The 18,972-nt window shown below is 41.6% G+C and overlaps 2 protein-coding genes across 2 annotated transcripts; one reads left to right on the top strand and one right to left on the bottom strand.

Moving 5' to 3' along the window:
• The first annotated feature begins 582 nt into the window (after positions 1–582).
• On the top strand, positions 583–13,151 carry eps8l3b (EPS8-like 3b). The gene is made up of 20 exons (XM_036533952.1): positions 583–701; positions 3,471–3,558; positions 4,001–4,071; positions 4,499–4,563; positions 4,952–5,110; positions 5,549–5,698; positions 6,384–6,472; positions 6,845–6,978; positions 7,537–7,661; positions 7,940–8,051; positions 8,380–8,453; positions 8,781–8,855; positions 9,193–9,338; positions 10,262–10,415; positions 10,854–10,885; positions 11,258–11,339; positions 11,636–11,752; positions 11,958–12,043; positions 12,189–12,321; positions 12,469–13,151. Exons 2-20 carry the CDS (start codon positions 3,494–3,496, stop codon positions 12,508–12,510), a joined length of 1,911 nt encoding a protein of 636 aa, XP_036389845.1. The 5' UTR covers positions 583–701; positions 3,471–3,493; the 3' UTR covers positions 12,511–13,151.
• Positions 13,152–13,477: 326 nt separating this feature from the next.
• LOC118781084 (glutathione S-transferase Mu 3-like) lies at positions 13,478–17,627 on the bottom strand. Its single transcript, XM_036533953.1, has 8 exons — positions 17,481–17,627; positions 16,798–16,873; positions 16,599–16,663; positions 16,438–16,519; positions 15,565–15,662; positions 14,921–15,016; positions 14,284–14,394; positions 13,478–13,876 (listed from the first exon to the last, which is right to left on the bottom strand). Exons 1-8 carry the CDS (start codon positions 17,514–17,516, stop codon positions 13,781–13,783), a joined length of 660 nt encoding a protein of 219 aa, XP_036389846.1. The 5' UTR covers positions 17,517–17,627; the 3' UTR covers positions 13,478–13,780.
• Between the last annotated feature and the right edge of the window lie 1,345 nt (positions 17,628–18,972).

Raw genomic sequence — 18,972 nt, 5'->3', positions numbered from 1 at the left:
ATCACCAGAGGTTTTAGTGATTAGCTCTGCATACCAGGATCATTTAGAATGTTGGGTTTCAGAGGAAGTTCTTCAAATAGCATGAGTATCATTATTGTGCGTAACTTGTTCAAATACATTTTTATGAAACGGACATTTGAAGTGTTCAGCATTATATTATTTATTAATAGAAGTGCTGAGTATCTGCCAACTAGTGGAACACAAGAGGCACTCTGAATAGCTGTGCATCTAATGACAAAAAGTTTTATAATGTGAAACTAGTTGAGGTGGGTCATTTAATATTGAGCATTTCTTCTTAGAGGTGGTGACGTAAAAATGACTTTTATCACCCCTGTAAACCACTTTACAACACCTTGCTAGCACAAGGAGGTAAGCCTTGTGGCCATAGAGAAGGTTCTGTGTAATGTTGTTGTGACATGTAACATAACGTGATTGCTGATACACCTGCAATCCAGGGACCTTTGTTACACAGGACAAATTGCACACACGCCCAGTGTTGAGTGAAGATTTCCAATGAGCGGATTATTGGAAGGGGCTGGCCTTATTATCAGGAAGTGGACTTTGTCCCTGGTTTAATGGAGAGCAGCTCCGTGGTGTTTGTTCCTTTTTCCAAGAGCTTGGGCTACAGGTACATGAACATGAGTGCTAGCCAGGGAAAGCCAGAGGTCTGAAGAGAAGGGAAGAAAGGACACAACTGACAGGTAATGATGTGGATGTGCATGAGCAAACGAACGTGTTATGTCCACACCTGAGATGAAGTCAAAGTTATTCATGTTTCCTTTTACAATTTACTCTTGTGTGTGTAATATTCCTTAACCTATAGCAATTGAGTTGAAGTCTAAGTCGTTTTATATATATTTTATTTTACAATTTACTGTTGTGGATCCATTTAGGAGCATATCGGTGCATTTGAATTGTGTATGCCTCAAACTGTACATAGAGTAAGCATTTTGCATGTGGCGATACTGGTTTATATTTATTTGAGAGGCTCTTTCTGAGGATACAGATTAACCAGGTTGTTTCAACAACAGGAAATACAAAACATTGAATTGGTTACCTATACTGGAGTCTGAGGTGCAGAGTTGTAAGAAGTCAACAGTTGAATGTTTTAACTGTCTCAGTTATGGAATTAGTAATTGGTAAAGAAGGGCACTGTTTAAGTCTCAATGATTAACTGAAGTTTGGGAAAGGGCACTTAGTAACCTCCACATGCAGAAATAATTAATGAATTAAATTAACATAGTGGCCTCTTTCCAAACCTGGGGAATAACATTCATGAACAGTAGTACAGACCCATCAAGGCCTACACATTCTCCATGTAGAGGTTAGGTTATGGCTGTTCCTCAAACTGGATTCCCTGTTAGCTAGGCAGTGATCCATCCAAGGTAATTAATGCCACTGATGTTTAGCTATCTAAATACAGACATTTATTTAAATGGTTTATCAGATTTGACTTTACATTTGTAGTATTTTAAAGATCTAGAACGTGTGTGTGAAGTTTTTCTTCATACAGTTCTGACAAAACCACATTTGTAAATGGTAATGCCTGTATCTAAGTATTTAAAGATTATCAGAATTGAAATGGTGGGGGGAAGCATATTTACTTTCCTGCCTTTCTTTAATCCTTCCAGTGTTACTGCTTTTCATTCCTGCTGAAGGGTTTTGAAACTGACAGTTATCTTCCTCTTTATCTATCACCTCATCTTCACTGAGTGAAATGGAGGAAGCAGTAAACTGTGGACACACAGTCTGAATAACAGCCCTGGGTGCCTTACCCATGACAGGTGTTACTGCTGTGCTTCGACACCTTGGGAAATATGCCATGAGCTTCATTTCAGATTTCTGACAAACTTTTATGATAGAAATTATAATCCGGCATTTTAGACATATTGTACTATTGGTATGTACTATTACTAGTGTAATATTATGTGTAAATAACACCTTTAGTAATGTAGATGCCAGTTTACACCTCTGAAATTCAGGTGGAAATCCTGAAGGTTGATTACCAACAGAAATGTTAACTTTGATTTCCTGATTTCTTATCTTATTACGTCTATGAAATAATGTTTTTGGTTGGCCTTTTGAGTCCCAGACAAAATCATTTCTGTGTTTGATTCATGTAGATAAAATATCTTTGAGTAAACTGGAACATAGATATCTGACCAGCAGAGAGATTGGTGAGGTGAGACGAGGACATGGGAGCCAAACACTCTCATGGTGCTTGTGTGTTGGCTGCACTGTAAACACATTAATGGGCTTGTGAGGTTTCCTGTTAGAATTATACCCTGCTTGGCACAGATATCTAAATAATCCCTGGCCTGGAGATTTTCATGTCAAATTCAGATTGTTAAATATTAATTCACTGAATTAAGTAAATTGTGAAATTGTGTTTTTCCATGATTTTACACATTGAACAGATTGTGAGTATGCAGATAACAGCCGTTTATAGCTCTAAAAGAGACTTGATCAGTAAACTGAATGCAGAACCTCATAACACAACATATACATATATATACTGTATGTATAAATATGTATGTGTACATACACATACATATTTATATACATACATACACACTATAAGTATAAATAGAGCTGCTTTTGTGACACCTGAAATGTGATGAAACTGCCTTCTTTAGTAGTAAATGATTATTCAACCATAGTTCATTGGACAATTACAATGATTTTTTTTTTTTCATTTTGAATTTGCATTTTGGGATAAATGGGGTGAGAGTACATTTACTTTGACTCTTACATAACTGCCTGTTTAGGATATTGTATATTGTTTATTTTTAATACCAATATTTAACCAAAGATTTCTTTTGAAATATTAAAGGCACTGTATCAGCCCTTTCTCTAAAGAGTTAAAGGGTAATAAAGATGTGTTTATTAATTTGTATGAGGATATTTTGTTACAGTAATTTGTCATTTGTATTATGTCCTTGGTATTGTCCTTCACAGTTCTGTGTCCAGCACTAAGGCTCTGTACTTATGGTAGATAATTACACATATGCAGATAGATGCAGAAATGTTATTGATAATTGCACATGCAGTGTGGCATGGCAAGGATTATAGCAAAATGTTTATTGTACATCATTGACTCTGCAGACACTTACCAAGTGTCTTTTACAATACACTTCCATTTATATATTCTGTGTGAATATATAAATGGAAGTGAATAAGTGCATTTCAGCAGAAAAATGTGAATTAATTTGCTTAACAGTATTATAGGGCACATATACAACTGCAGGCTTGAGCCAAAAAATGAGGAATACCCCACATGGATTTGTGTCTAATTCTCCTCTCTGCTTTCGCCTGTCATGAAACAGTTAACAGTCCACTGCAGTGGTAACACATTAAAACTGCTAAAGGATCCTGACCCATGAAAGGGTGTGGTCACTACACTCTGTCACACTGGCTGAGTCACACCATATCACAGCTTTACATATTTATTGCAATTCTGACTCTTGCAGATCGGTAAAACCACACCTGCAGAATGTTTGGGAACAACAGACCCTACACTTACGAGTCCAGTAACTATGACGCGCCACCACAGTCCTAGTAAGTTCTGGATTGTACCACTATCCACGTGCTAGCAGTCAGTGAATTGATATCACAATTATGTGCTGTTCACAGTAAATTCCTGCATGTTTTGTCTGTTTAATCTTTCATTTTGATTTTATTTTCATTAAAGGTTTTTAGCAGTCTTTATTATCATTAAAGGTTTTTTGTTCTTTAGGTTGAATTCCATATATTCAGGTCTCTCAGAGGTAGCCCACAGGCTTTGGGCTTAACCAAAGCCAATTAAAATGAAAGACCTTTTGCTAACATTTCAGCAAAGAACCAATGAACAATTAATCAGCTATCCTATGTACTTGTTTATCTGGTTTCTCTTTGACCTTCAAACTGTCCATACAGCACTCCTGCTGTAAGGACCTTCTGGTTTCTTCAGGAGTGTGTGTGTGTGTGTGTATGGTCAGGGTTATGTGGGTCTGTGTTTCAGTGGTTTCCCACGTGAGGATCCACCTTCACAGAGATCCAGTATAAACAGACCCAGTGGCAAGTCCATCTACAGTGAGTACAGCCCTCAGATACAGCTTTGAGATAGAGCCAGATACGGTCATATAGGCAGAACCGTCAGACAGAGATGTGCAGAGCAGAGCCATCATACTGCCTTTAGATGCACCATGTGTAAAGAGCTTAGCCACTATCCAAAACACATTAACCCAATGACAATCTTCACCCAGGCCAGGCATATATGGCTAAAGGATGGCCACCTGTACAAAGACAACAGCCAATGGTCTGGCTCAGTAAATGCAGCACTCAGCCTCTCATTGGTAGGAATCTCTAGATCATGGCGAGAGGAGTCTGCGCTGGATGCACTTATTTCCACTTGATCATGACTGGTGTTAACATGAATTCAGCTAAGTATATTGGGTAAAATCATTTTGAAATGCATTTTGGCAGTTGTTATTGAAATTTATGTACTTTCTCTATGTAGTGCAGAGGAAAGAGTACTCGGAGTCCATGAACAGGCAACCAGATAATTTCCAATACAGGGTGGAGGTAAGGCTGTGTGTCTGTCTGACTCTGATATCCTTAAACATGAATGTGTCTCCACATCCTGCAGTAGCAGGAAATGCACCTCTGCTGTTCCTGTTCCCATATGATGTGGTGCAGGACAAGCTCTCTTTACAGTAGTTATACATGTGAATAATGCCTGACCATATGTGGACACCACACCACACAGAGCACTTCTGGCTGCTTTTAGTATTATACTTATACTTTTATCTCCTCCCTTAAACACCATGGACGTCATCAGGTAACAGTGAGCAGGATTGAATTACACGAGCAGCCCTACCATGCTGAAGTAATTCCGATGTTGTCCTGTCATCAATACCTGCGCTAGTTAGGGGTATCATTACTTGTACGTTTGACCTCTCCTGTCCCCCAGCACCTGTTCACCTGTGACTTAGATGGGCGGGAGGTATGCACTGTGGGTGACTGTGTGACCAGACTCAAGACATTAAACGCCAAGGGCCGCATCTGGGGACAGGAGATGATCCTGGAGGTGCGGGGACTCAACCTGCAGCTAACTGACATCGAGACTAAGGTGGGCACACACACCTTCTCAGTGAACCCTCTTTACTGAACAGTCAAGTGGGTAGAGAGGGCTTTATGAGGATTTAAGATTATAGACACCAGAGGTTACTAGTGGAACAGTGGCAATGCAACATGTGTAGGAGAAGTAAATGCGGTGTATTATTAGGACTTGGTTTGCTTAGAAGTGTGTCCATATTTAGTAGAGGTATTTATAAGGCAGGTTTTTAAGCATAGACACAGCATACAATGGAATACAATTTCCAAGTTCTCAAGTTAATGGGACTATTCATTCTTGTGAACCCTGCTACGCATGCATGATGTTTCCTGAACTCCTAATTTCCTTATTTCCATTTATGCATTAATCTGTTTTTGTCTTTCTTTCCCTCTCCATATGTTCATGTCTTCCTGATTCCTCTCCTGCCTTACCGCTCCCTCTCTGGGGTTCCAGGGAGAACTGGAGTCCCTGGCTCTGGGCAGCATCACACAGACGAAGGCTGTCCTGGACAGCTGTGTGTTTGACTCCCTGCTGACCATCACAGTGGAAGACCACAGCAAGAGGGCCAGCAAAGTTTTCCTGTTCCAATGTGAGGAAGTTAGGGTGAGTCAGAGTCCCTCACTTTTAGAGTCTGAGTTCAGTTCTGCTCCTCCTCCATTGTCAGCAGTAAGACTGACCTTTAGCACCAATTCAGTCTCAATGCAGAAGGTGGAGGATAAATGCCAGACTTATAGTATTCCTCTGGCCCTATGTCCTCCTTTATGCAGGGTTTCCTACCAGCTGTGCTCCCAGTGAATTATGATTCTGAATTATGACCTGGATTTGACGTCACTGAACAATTATGGGCGTTTCTTTTTTTTTTTGGCATGTGTTTGAAGTGTGGTTGTTTTAATAGTATTTTTGTACCAGTATTTTAACAGTATTTTTGTAAGTTTACCAGAAAATAGTAGTAAAGATAAGGGTCATTAGTCTTCAACAAGAAAAGGAAAAAAGAAAGGAACAATTGATGAAAGTAAAAGATGATGGCAAGATTTCATGTCTAACATTACAGTATCCTACAGTAGTGCAATGTTAAACTCTGGACTCTTCCACATATTAATATATGTGTGTGGCTACCTTTCCTGCAATTGCCTTCAGCCTTGTTACATCACATTAATTATCTTAAAATTGTCCATGTTAATTTGTAGAATGTTCATTTTGCCCTTATTTTGACATATAGCCAGGCATTTGGAGGATGAGATGTGGTCAACAGATGGAAAAATTGTGGGATGGGTGTTGACTCTTACAGGCAGAGGACATCAAAGAGGACTTGGACAAAGCTATCAAACACAGAGCAGATGTGGGCGATCCATATAAGAGAGACCAGAACAACATCAGGTAGAGTCTTACACAGCAGAGACCAGTACAACATCAGGTAGAGTCCTAGACAGCAGAGACCAGTACAATATCAGGTAGAGTCTCAGACAGGATAGTACGGTAGAGTTTGTTCGGCGTAGAGACATTAGGCATAGGCAGCTTTGCAGTGTTGACTACATGACTGCAAGGGAAGAGACCTTTTGGTAATTGTGGAGTACTGAGCTTGTGTTTTGGGATGATGTGGGTTTGAACTACAGGTGCTCCTGCTAATATTCTATCATATCTTTGCCAAAGGAATGGCACCTGAATTTATGCACATAAAGTACATCATTCTGAGTGGAGGTGTTCTGTGCGCTGATATGTGCGGATGTGTATACTGTTTCTGCCACACAGGGATGATCTGGAGAACATCATTGGCCAGCAAGTCTCTGGAAATTTCCGGCAACCTGGGTCTCCTCCCATGCAGCTAGAAAGATATCCTCCCCCTCCTGATCACCCCCCATCTCCATGGAACGGCCCAGAATATAGTGAGCAATGACTCAGCAGGATCCTCATTCTTTACAAACAGATTACACATAGCTTCCATTGGATATGTCTCACATTCTTTCCGGTGCAGAGTGTTTCATTTTACATTTTATTTCAAAATGTTTGAATTCTGCTTAGAATGCTTCTCATACTGACTGAGAGACCATGGATAACTGTGAGCTGCTAGATGGTTTTATGTTTGGATACTTTTCAGGAGAAGGATGTTAAATCCTAGAGGTGAACTGGTGCTGCAGTGGGTGGGAGTGTAAAACAAATATAAGGATATAATATTTTGGATTGGATAAGGATATAATATAATGTAAGGAATCCACCAAAGTCACCTAAACAAACTGTAATCCCTGAGCAACAAGCTCATGGAACTGGACCGGTAACCAGAAAGCCCTGCTGTTTCGTCCTCCTGCCAGGTCCATAATCTGATTTTGCTTCAGTGAAACATCTAAACAGACTGAATGGAGATTTATGATGAGCACACAGTAATATGTAATATATGAAATGTGATATGCAATGTGTAACATGTACTTTCTCTGTTGGTGCCCCAGATGAGCGCGGCAGTCCCCCACCTCTGTACATCCCTCCCAGAGAGGAGCCTGTCTACACAGGTCCACCTCCCCAGCCCAGACTTGAGGCCGCAAGACCCCAGTTCTCCGAGACCGAAAGGAATGTGGTGAGTATTGTGGTCTGGCCACATCTGCATGGCTCTGAACTCACTCCAGCACCAGGCTGCCAATGCCATCTTACCAACCTCCTCTTATTGGCCAGGATAGCACACCACAGCACCACAGGAATTTCCTCAGAGATTTTTTTGTTAGGTTTATTTGTATTTGGACAGCAGATGGAATCTGAAGGGAAAGCATCCTGCGCTCAGCTTCTCCTGTAATCAGGCTAGTGAGCTCCCGCTCCTGCTCCATTAACATCACTGTGTCACCATCCTCTGACCTGTAGGAGATCTTTAATCACGTGGTAAATGATGTGGAGTTCTTCATGAGCAAAGTGACAGCAGCAGCATCCACAGAAAACAATAAGAAGAAAAAGAAGAAAAGCAAGAAGGCCACAGGTATTGTTAGAGGATGCGTTCCCCTTAATTCCATACCTACTTATAAAACACCACACTTGTACAGTATATTTACACTGCACAGAATGACCAGGATAGCCTGAGAAATCCCCTGCAAAATCTGACCTGTAAACCAGGGTTTTATGCTTTTAAAGTAATGGAATTAGCATTTTCCCCTTCCAACCCACTTTCCCTGTAAAGACCAGATAATGGCTGTTGGCTTGCATAATTAAGCAGAGCTTATTTACACATCTTGTTGACAAATGTTTTTGTGATAGGCCCACAAGTTAAGACTGTGAAAGCCAAATTTTTCCATCTCTTTCTCTTCAAGATACTGTGGCTATGCCAGCCCCAGAGGAATTTGCATCTTGCCTGCAGAAAATTAAGTACGGATTCAATCTCCTGGTATGTTTCAGTTTTATTTTTGAGTTTTGAAAGAAGGGGAGACTGGGGATAGAAGAATCTCACTCAGTGCCATGAAACCTGCCAACCCAGTCCTGTGGGCCATAATAGAATGGAGTAGCTCACCTCCATCAGTCTGGTATCTGTTCTCAGCCACTTCCCTCCTCCCAGTCCAACTCCATGGATTTTGACTCCAAAAGGAGCTGGTGTTTATCTCAACCTAAGATCATGATGTGAAGATTAGCGCAGTTATGTGAATGGTGATCAGAAGGTTGAGCATTGTGGACTGGGGTGTAAGCTGTTTGACCCTGTCCCTTTCCTTTACTGCAGGGGAAACTCAACGGTCAGATAAACAACCCCAGCGCTCCAGACTTTGTTCACTGCCTCTTCTCCATCCTGGGCATTGTAAGTGACTTTACCTTGCTCTGCACTGCTATACTCCACTTCACTCCACTCCCCTACTCTACTCTACTTACCTCCAATATACTTTGCTCCGCTCTGCTCCTCTGTAGTCCATCTGAAAGACCCAGACCATATGATGGATTCCATTATAGCAAAGGCCAGACAGTCAGCAGCTGTCCTAGAGGTCCGGCATTCAGGCCTCAGTTGAAAAATCCCCAGAAAAAGATAACCGTGGTGGTTGTGGTGCAGCCCAGCGCTGCTGTGGTGTGTCTCTTAGGGGTTATGGGTTATAGCTTTCCAGGGTTTCCCCGTTTCACCAGTGCTCCTCTCTCTCCTTCAGCTGGTGAAACACTGCCACCCAAACCTGCCCGCCTCGGTTCTCATTCCTCTGCTGACTGAGCCCGCCCTCCAGCTTCTGAACCAAGAGGTCACCCCAGAGGAGGACAGGCTCTGGCTCTCCCTGGGTGACTCCTGGAACATCCCCAGGTGGGACACACCCTAATTTCCCCTTCTGCTGAAAATGGAGAAGGTGGCCTTGCCATGCCCTGTGATATAATGTGCTATCTGGGCAAAAAGCGCACAGTTAAACAAAGTTTAAAGTTAACAAGAGTTCAGAGTTATAAAGTACAGACAAGGGTCAAAATAATCCTGCCCTGTAAACAATCAACTCAAGTGACTCCACACCAATCAAGCATACAGTTAGTTTGCATGAAAGCCAGGAGCCTCCATTCCTTTAAGACACTTAATGTACACTATAGTCTGCCTCTCCATTTAAATCACATGACATGGGAAGTCTCAAAGATCTGACTCCAATCACAAGACATGAGACACGAGTAAAGTCAAAGATTTGTATGTATGATTACGTCATAATTAAACAGCCAAATCATCCAATAAAATTCACAGCAATTATGTGTCTAAGATCCTATTTAAGAGTCAGTCACCTAATCTGCCCCAGTGTCAGTATGTCAGCCACTTTTGTACTAACTGCAGTGAATGTAGTGTACTACACTGCTCAGCTGCTCAGGTCCTTAGCTGCACACTGGGGGAATTATAAGGCATTGAAGATGTTTATCCTAAAAATCATGGCTTTCAAGTGAGGCTGTCACACTGAGAACACATAACACCACATACATGGTAAGATGGGTAAGTACGAGAGCAGATGGAAATGTATTACCTATCATTAGCAGTTGTTAAGTACAACTTTGGGCAGAGGTAAAGTAAAGAGTCGGTCACAATCATGAGTTAATAGAACTTACAGTAACTGACTGGTTAACTAGTTAGCTATTAGCTTATAACTTAGCTATGTCTGTTCTCTGTTCTCAGATCAGTCTCTGTGTTCTTAGATCAGTGACTCTGTGTCCTCAAATCAACCTCTCTCTGATCTCAAATCAGTCTCTCTGTGTTCTCAGATCCAAATGGCCAGACGGTGACAGGCTCCCAGCATACGTGCCAGAATTCTATGATGGCTGGCAGCTCCCCCCTCCCCCCCAAAACCCACCAATCAGCAGGAGTCAGAGCCAGCGCCTTCCCGTGGACAGAGGAGCCCCAAGCCAGCCTTTGCAGGTACACACTCAGAAAGGTCAAACGCAAGACAGTACCTAATATGAAGCGCAGTAATTGGAAGACCCTGTAGATGCTGTCTGTGATATTTGTGAGGTTACTCATGTAAGTACTCATATAAGCTGCATAACTGGAATCTTAAGTTGTGCAGTGATGTTATATTAGTTGGGAACAAGGCCTTCCACTGTTTTGTTCATCGCTCATTGTGGAGGTTAGTCTGCAGAAAAGGAATCTCTTAAATTGGAAAAAAGACTTCATGTACCAGTCTCTTTTGGGAAAGACATGAAAAAACATATTTACAATTTAAAAAACCACTGAAAACTAAATTTAGCATAGTACACTGTAGGTATATAGGGACATTTGAGGTATATATTTAATGTGAATATTTTTATTTCAGGGTGACACATTTTGAAGTAATTCAGTTCCCTTTTTGCTTTACAGAATTCTGGTCCATGGAACCCCACTCCACCACGGTATGTGTGAAAAGGAATAGCATTTCCACCCTAAGGCCATGAGCTCAGATGGTACAAGTCCCAGAACAGAACTGGGTCTCAGAGGAGCTTTTTACCCAATCAGTTTCTTGAGTAAGAGACATTGGAGGACACCTTAGCCCCCCCTAACCACCAAGTGGCAGTGCTCCCCACCCTCTTCACTTGTAATGAAACCAGTGGCATTGGTGTGGACAATAAACATTTAGTATTTCTACCTTTAGTAAGCACAGGGGCTTATTATTTACGTAAAACCTATTACTGTTACTATTTATTAGTGGTGTGTACATGCCATTTATCCCTGTATGCAGATGAAGCAAGTTTGTGTGTGCGCACATGTGTGTGATTTCATTGCAGCTTACCCAGCATGCGTGTGATTTACGACTTCGTGGCCAGAAACCACCAAGAGCTGAGTGTCATGAAGGGAGAAATTGTCCAGGTGAGCAACAGGGGGTTCCCTTCTCTTTATACCCCATACCCCTCTTGTCCTCCTCCACTGCAACGTCTTGTACCACTCTGGGCTTCTTGAGTCTCTGCAGAGTGTCTATGCCAGTGTCATAAATAGAAGCATGTAAATTTGTGCCAGTGTCATTAATAAGAACATGTACATCTATCTGTTCTGTGTGTTTTGTGTCTGTTACAAGGCAGGCTACTTTCGTGTCTGCACAGGTCCTGGATCAATCTAGTATCTGTTTGAGGCAGAATGGGGAACTGACCACTTTTGTGTCTGCACAGGTGCTGGATCAGTCCAAACAGTGGTGGAAGGTGCGCAACAGCCGCAGTGAAGAGGGCCATATACCCCAAAATGTGTTGGAGCCCCTGGAGGGGGGGAGGCCACAGGAGGGACCCCAGGTGAGATACCACACAGGAAGGATGACCAAGCATAACCTTACATAACCCTATCTTTTCAGAACCTAATAAAAATCCTTAACCGACCCCAACACTCTCATAACATAATCTATTCCTAACAGTATTCTAACATGAACTAGCCCTAATTGATCCTAACATAACGTAGCCCTAACTCTAATTTGACATCCCTGTCTCCCATCCCTATCAGGACATGCACTCCCCGCCGACACTCAACAAAATGTCCAGACCCGAGGATGTGAGGGCCTGGCTGGAATACAAGGGCTTCTCCAAAATGTAAGAGATGAGCACTGTGTGTTTTTGTATTTGATATATGATATTTGATATGATTCCAGTGTGTATCTGTGTGTGTGTGTCTGTCTCTCTGCTTGTTTTTGCAAGCCTTTTCCACCTCTGTATCTCTCTTCTGCTGCTCGCACAGCACAGTCAACACTCTGAGCATGCTCAATGGCGCTCTACTCCTGGCGATGACACGTGACGAACTGAGGAAGGTGTGTCCAGAGGAGGGAGGCAGAGTCTTCTTCCAGCTGCAGGCTGTCAAATCTGCCATAGCGGTGAGTTATATACCTGCAGCATAGTCTCAGACCTGCTGTACAGTGAGTCTCAGACACAATACCTGCGCCACAGTGAGTTCCAGAAGCAAAGTGTGGAATCAGGAGCCAGAGTTCTGTGAATGAATGATGACTGTCCTTCTCTTGCAGCTGGCCAGCGAGAGTGGATATGACCAGTACAACGGCCATTAGACTCAAATGAGGGTGCAGAGACAGGGCCACAAACGTGCCAAGACAACCTGAGCATGTGGTATACAACCAAACCATCAACTCAAGACCAAATTGTCTCCAATCAAAAAACACCAAGTTAAACAGTTAGCCTAGCGTTAAACAAGCTCGGACCCATGCAGTTGAACAGAACCAGCTCACTGCAGCAGCGGGACCATCGTTCTTCTGATATTTTGAAATATTTGCCATTTTCTAATTCAGAGGGGGCTTGCTTCACTGTTAAAATGTATTCTTGTAGGAAAGCTTAAAATGTGAATTTTGCTTTATGTCCAGAACTCTTCTTATATGATCTTAAATTAAACTATTCATATGAAACATGCAACAAACTACATGCAAAACCATTCTTCTGTGGCTTTCCCAGGTTTGTCCTTGTCTCTAGAGTCAAACATGCCATCTGTCCAGTAAGAACAACAGCTTCCCCATCTAGAGCCTTTCTTCTGTCTATGCTCCATACACTGTACATACACCAGCTAAGCTGTCTAAGTCATACTCACATTGGTATAGCACTAACTACATATGTTTAATGGAACCTTTTACCTAACAATGTCTTATCAGCTAGTGAGTTTTCTGCCAGTCTGCCCACTGCCCATCTGCACTGACATGCTCCTCCCATCTTACACTGTGTGATGGAAAGACTATAATGTGCAATACAGAGAAGTGGCTTCCACACTATAATGTCATTGTAATTAACGGTCTGTAGTCTACCAAACTCAACTGACAGTGAAAGATACAATAAGAACATGTCAATCTTTGTTATAAGTAAATGAACTCTGTCCACCTCATGTCTTATGATTTCATGAAAGGAATAATGGCACAAAAATTCTGTCAATTTGTGTCTTTATTAAAAAGACCTTATGCAAACACCACTAAAGATCACCATTTTCTGCATCACATTAATATTAAAGTACCACACTAGATTCAAGAAAAAAAATGGAATAAAGTAAATGCTTGGTTGTTGTGCATTGTCAGTTCTACTCAAATGTAACCCCACACTCATAGCAAATCAGCTTTTACGAGACCTTAGAAGAAAAGGGCTTTCGAACTAGTTCAGATCTACAAATTGACTCAATAACATGCATGGTAATAAGCACCATACGTTAGACAATCAATTATGTGTATGAAGTAATAGCTCTACGGCTCTATAAAATCAAATGAATGGATCACAATTAGCTTGTGTTAGTTTTTGCTAAATTTGACGGCATATTTGCGCTGTTCTCACTCCTCTCTCTGCTCGTCACTCTTTCTTGTTTCCCCATTTTGCCATCTTGTTGTTCACAGGAGCCTTCATGAAATTCTTGGACTTCATGTAAGCAGCAATCTTTTCCAGCCCCTGACACAAGACAGCAGCAAGGGTCACACTCAGGGCAACACCACTTTAGTGTAATGAGGCTTTCACATTCCCATTCAACAACAAAAAAAGAAATATGATAGAGATGTAATTCTGCCATTTTCTAGCCTGATAGAAAATAGGAAACCAAGGATGCAGAATATATCCTTCCTCAACAAAGGACCATCTTTAAACTGCTTATCCTTGTTACTAATAATGTATGTAACTTCACACAACCCTCCCTACGTATGTGTACTACATATATATCTGTATGTGGATTATATGTGTACTTGTGTGTGCGTTGTTTGTATTACAGTAGTAAACTACATGCAATAATAGCCTCCCCTGCAGCTGTGGATTGCATGTTGTAGCTTCTCAGTGTGCAAAGCCATTCATAGAGGGAGAATCACCTCAAAGCGGTCCAGAAACTCTTTCAGATTCTTCAGGTCATCCAGGCATTTGGGTTCGAACATGCGGTGCTGGTCCAGAAGCTCGTACATAATGAAGTCCACAAAGGTGATCTACACAAGGATGGCCACAGCATGTCACACGCTACGCAAGCAGTGAGATGTTACACATTGTGTGAGCAGGATGAAATGTTGTGCACTGCACGAGCAGGAAGAAATCGTACACACTGTGCGAGGAGTATGGTGTCGAAATACTGCCAAAGGTACCTGTATTTGTAAATCACAATACATACCCTTCAAACTAAATTTTGCATGTTTGGCACATGCAACTTAAAATAGACAACAAATTTCATCCTGCCCCAACCTGAGGTATGCATATGGGCTATGCTCAATGATACCATTCTCAATACAAGCACAAACCCTATTTTACAAAGCGCAATTCAGTAAATTTCATTGCACCACACTTTTTGAACACTACCTACTTGCCTATACCATCATGATTATACCTAACCAGCCCCACATTCCAGCAAATGTGAAAAATGTAGGTTTATAAATGTAAAGCCAAAAAGCTTTAGATCAAGCTGTGAGAACTGTGCCAGTGATTACGGTGTGCATTCACATCAACATTAGCCTGTGCTACCTTCTTGCCCGCGAACCACTGCCTGTCTCCCAGGAAGCCCGAGAACCGCTTCAGCACGCCTGGCAGCTTCTCCAGGTAACCAGGTTTCATTTTATCCTGAGCAAGAACAGGGCAGCAGCAGGTTAAACATTAAGAATCAGCATAGGCTACATTCATATCACAATCATACAGTCTGCCTTAACGTGGAAGCTGAGAGGAAGCTGGGTTCTGCTCACTGCACTTCCCCAGCTCTGCTGACTGCACTGAAACCTGCTTACAAGTAATATGGAGCAGCTAATAACCTGACAGTCACTAGGAAACAGCCCACTGCCATGTTTAAGAAGTCTGAGCAACTTCCCACCCAAAAAATGAGTGAAGTTAAGAGTTTTACAACAATGTTAAGATTGCATTGAAATCTGGCACTGCAGTAAATTAATCTGCCTATTCTTTATAAACCTACAAAAAAGCAGTCTATATTGCAAGACCTCTTCATGCACAGCTTCATTAGGAAAAAAAGCAGCGCACACACCACATGATGAGACTTGTAAAGACATTATTTAAACAGTCTAATGTGTGCTTTTATTGTTGACTTTTAGGGTAGAGGATTTGGTCTGTCACATCAAGCGTATCCTTGAGACAGGTTTGACTGCCTCGTCTGCACTCACAAAGTCTGTGTAGCAGAGCATGACGAAGCCGTTGCGGAAGTCCATGGCCTGGTTCTCCAAGACGTCCACTCGGACCATTTCATCCTCAGTCTCTCCGCCTGCAATCAGATTAGGAGCACACTAGTGAGGGCCTGGGCTGCAGTGCTCAGGACTGAGCGCCTCTTTTTGGCTGGACCATGACTCATGCAGAGAGTGACCCACCCAATTCCTAGAAAATCTTCAGGTGTGCACCTTTTACATGTCTGTCAGATTTTGAATGGCTATCTTTGAAAGCTTGCAAATCATTGCCATTTGGGCTAAATCAGACTGGCAACTGATCCCTGTGAGTCTGGATGGTCCTCATGCCTGCCAGTACAGCAGCACTTCAGGGCAGGAAATTGGTATGGTATGGTATGGCATGGCATGGCATGGAATGGAATGGAATGGAATGGAATAGAATAGATCTTTATTGTCCACCAGGGTGGAAATTTGTCTTTGGCTCACTGAACACAAGAACAACATAAACAGACAGGCAGTTAATAAAAAAAAAAAACGCAGACAAGGTCCCATTACATTAAAAAAAAAAAAACAGTTCATGTCAATGTCTGTGGCTTGATTCTTATCAGTCACTTGTAGAGTTAAGAATACTGATGGCCTTCATGCAGCGGTATACCTCTAACAGCTTGCCAGTGGTCTCAAACTTGCCTATTGTTCGGGCTACAATGCCTGCCTCTTATTCATACAGTCCAATACAACTGGTCTATTCTCATGAGCAGTACTCACTATATTTAGGGGATAACTAAGTCTCATATGAGAATGACAGACTCATGTGTCATTACTGAGATCATGAGGTCACAGCAGAATTGCATGCACTGACTTAGGGGAAACACTTACACATGTTATGCTTGCGTGCAATGTACCTCATGATGGCATTGCTTTGGACAATCTTCCTGTCACCATCTTCCAGGTAGGGAAGCTGTAGGAAAGATGTGTGCTGTTATATATAGCCAGCAGCACACTGAAAAAGCTCTGCACTAAAACCGTTACTGACTTACATTAGGGAAGTCCATTCCAAGTTTTTCCTTTTCATCAAACCAGCAGCTCTTGTCATAGTTGGGAGCTGTGAGACAAAGCACAGGTCAACATTTCGTCCACACGGACGTTCAAATGCTGGCAATTTCAATTTGAAATTCTGGTTGTACTTTGTCAGTTACCATTTAAGACACGCATCTGACTCCCCGTTGCATCCCCTACCTTCTCCACAAGAGTAAAACTTCTCTTCATACTTCGTGCCGGTGTATTCCAACAGCAGACGAATGGGCTGGGCTAGCTGTTCCAATGAACAACGCATCAGTTACGAGTCTGAATACATAACTTAAAACACGCTCTCTCCTTTTCACAATAAAACCGCATTTTTATCTCAGAAAATTACTGAGCCATGCCTTTTAGATGTAGCGCAACTTGATCTTTAAGTGCGAAGCTATCTGCATTACAACTTAAATCACGGGGATACATGACGGCTGCAAAAATTTGTCGAATTCAAATATAATGTACAGTCATCCAATGCAGTTAGAGAAGCAGGCTGCAGTAAATATAACAGAGGCCGGTTATGCTTATATAAGACAAAAGAATTCGAATGTGCACGTGCTATTCCAAAGTACGTTGCTCCCGTTTATTGTTTGTTACGCAACCATTCATTCAAGCTAACTCGACTGGTGTTAGCGCTGCACTATTCGATCACTTAAAAAAAAAGAGGCCAAGCTAGCAATCTCCTAAGTGTATTGCTGGTAAAGCAGGTATTGCAACGTTTGCATAATAACCTAATGCGAGTCAGCTTTGGCTACCCCTTCCTAACATTAACTAACTGCCACTTCAATGGTTTAAATCTATACAGACAGCGACAAAGTGCGTTTATATATATAAATATATTTCCTTACCCCTCTGATATCCCAGTAAGCTAGTTTCATAACCATATTGTTTTCTTCCGACGTTAATTATATGAAAAGTTATTTCAATCACTCCACAAGACCTGACCAAACGATTCAAGTTCGTCTGGCAGCGCTACATTTGGCTATCGCGGTAGGACTGGCCAGTCACTACGCTAGCCAATCATAAATAAGATCTGTGGCCAGACGTTGTCATAAAATATCCTCATTGGAAGATGCAAATGTTTCACTACGTGCAGCTTTAAACCCTGCAGCTTTACGGTCTGAAAGTCGTTGTTTTCGGCTTGCTCATTACATAATTAGCGAAATCGTGTGAAAAGCGCGACCGTGGGCCAGTTAGGGTAACATTTAAATATTACGATTTAGTGACTGATGTATCATAGTATATTTGACTTCCTTTTCCTAGTCAGATTGCACAAATTGACTCGTGGTAGAGCTTGAATGGTGTTACGCTCACACTCACTGGTCTGAGAGTGTTATTAAAAAGGTTACCCCCTTACACTTTTGCTTTTCAAAATATTTGTTTGTTCTTAGGTCACTTTTGCTAGTCATAATACCACTTCATTCTTAGGTCAGCCTCTTACCATGTCCTTTCATATAATTTTACTTCCGCAACCCTTTTGTGTACAAGCCAGGATGCCTTATGCCAATGCCAATGTCTCACGTGAAACCGGTGTGGTGCAGCTGTGCCTGCTTTGGTCCTGCTGTTTGTGAGACAGGTTTGTGGTTTGCCTTCTCCTCCAGTAGTACACTTGTAGTTACTCAGTGGCACATTGTTCAGCCTGGCTCTTGGCTGCACAGCTACAGATCCCACATGCCTCAGTCACAGAATCTACAGATTTACCATTAAAAAATTAAAATTAAATTCTCATTTGTTTACACAATGTACTGTATAACAGTAGTATAATGCAGTACATTGTAATGCTACACTGTCAGGAATACTGAATATTGAACAAGCACTAACATATTCTATTTACATTTTGTTGGTTACAGATGCTCTTATTCAGAGCAATGCACATAGGTTGTAATTCTTACATGTTATCCATTTATACAGCTGAATATTTACTGAGGCAATTCTGGGTTAAGTATTTTACCAAAGGGTACATCAGCAGCACATCAAACTGGCAACCTTTGAGTTATGACCACTACTCTTTACCACTACACCACGCTGCTATTGAAAATGTAATGCAATATACAGTACATGTGAACTTTTTAGGCATAAAAATTATAATTTCTCATTTCTAAATCTTCTGATATCATTTACAAATACATTTACAGACAGATTGGTTGAGTATTTCTGGTAATAGCTCAGATAAACAAATATAGCTAGCTGGTTTACATGTTGCTGTGTTTGAGTAACATGGTAAATATTTTTTGATAATATTTCATGGAGACATGCCCAGTCACGCAGGCTTCTTGGAAGAAGCTGCTGCCATGAAAATATCTGTGTTTTTGAATGTACCAAAAGGAGGCGACCCAGATC

This window comes from Megalops cyprinoides, chromosome 7 (genome assembly GCF_013368585.1).
Source record: "Megalops cyprinoides isolate fMegCyp1 chromosome 7, fMegCyp1.pri, whole genome shotgun sequence".
In the NCBI taxonomy this organism is placed as follows: domain Eukaryota; kingdom Metazoa; phylum Chordata; class Actinopteri; order Elopiformes; family Megalopidae; genus Megalops; species Megalops cyprinoides.
This window is presented reverse-complemented; position numbering and strand designations above follow the sequence as displayed.

Bases quoted from the DNA above. Each gene is read 5' to 3' on its own strand.
- LOC118781084 (XM_036533953.1), bottom strand. From the start codon at position 17,516: ATGGTTATGAAACTAGCTTACTGGGATATCAGAGGG. The intron at 15,017-15,564 runs GTGAGTGCAGAC...GTTCTTGCTCAG, and splicing joins TGCTCTGCTACACAGACTTT to GATAAAATGAAACCTGGTTA. The intron at 14,395-14,920 runs GTAGCACAGGCT...ATCCTTGTGTAG, and splicing joins AGTGGTTCGCGGGCAAGAAG to ATCACCTTTGTGGACTTCAT.
- eps8l3b (XM_036533952.1), top strand. From the start codon at position 3,494: ATGTTTGGGAACAACAGACCCTACACTTACGAGTCCAGTAACTATGAC. The intron at 5,111-5,548 runs GTGGGCACACAC...CTGGGGTTCCAG, and splicing joins TAACTGACATCGAGACTAAG to GGAGAACTGGAGTCCCTGGC. The intron at 8,052-8,379 runs GTATTGTTAGAG...TTTCTCTTCAAG, and splicing joins GAAAAGCAAGAAGGCCACAG to ATACTGTGGCTATGCCAGCC.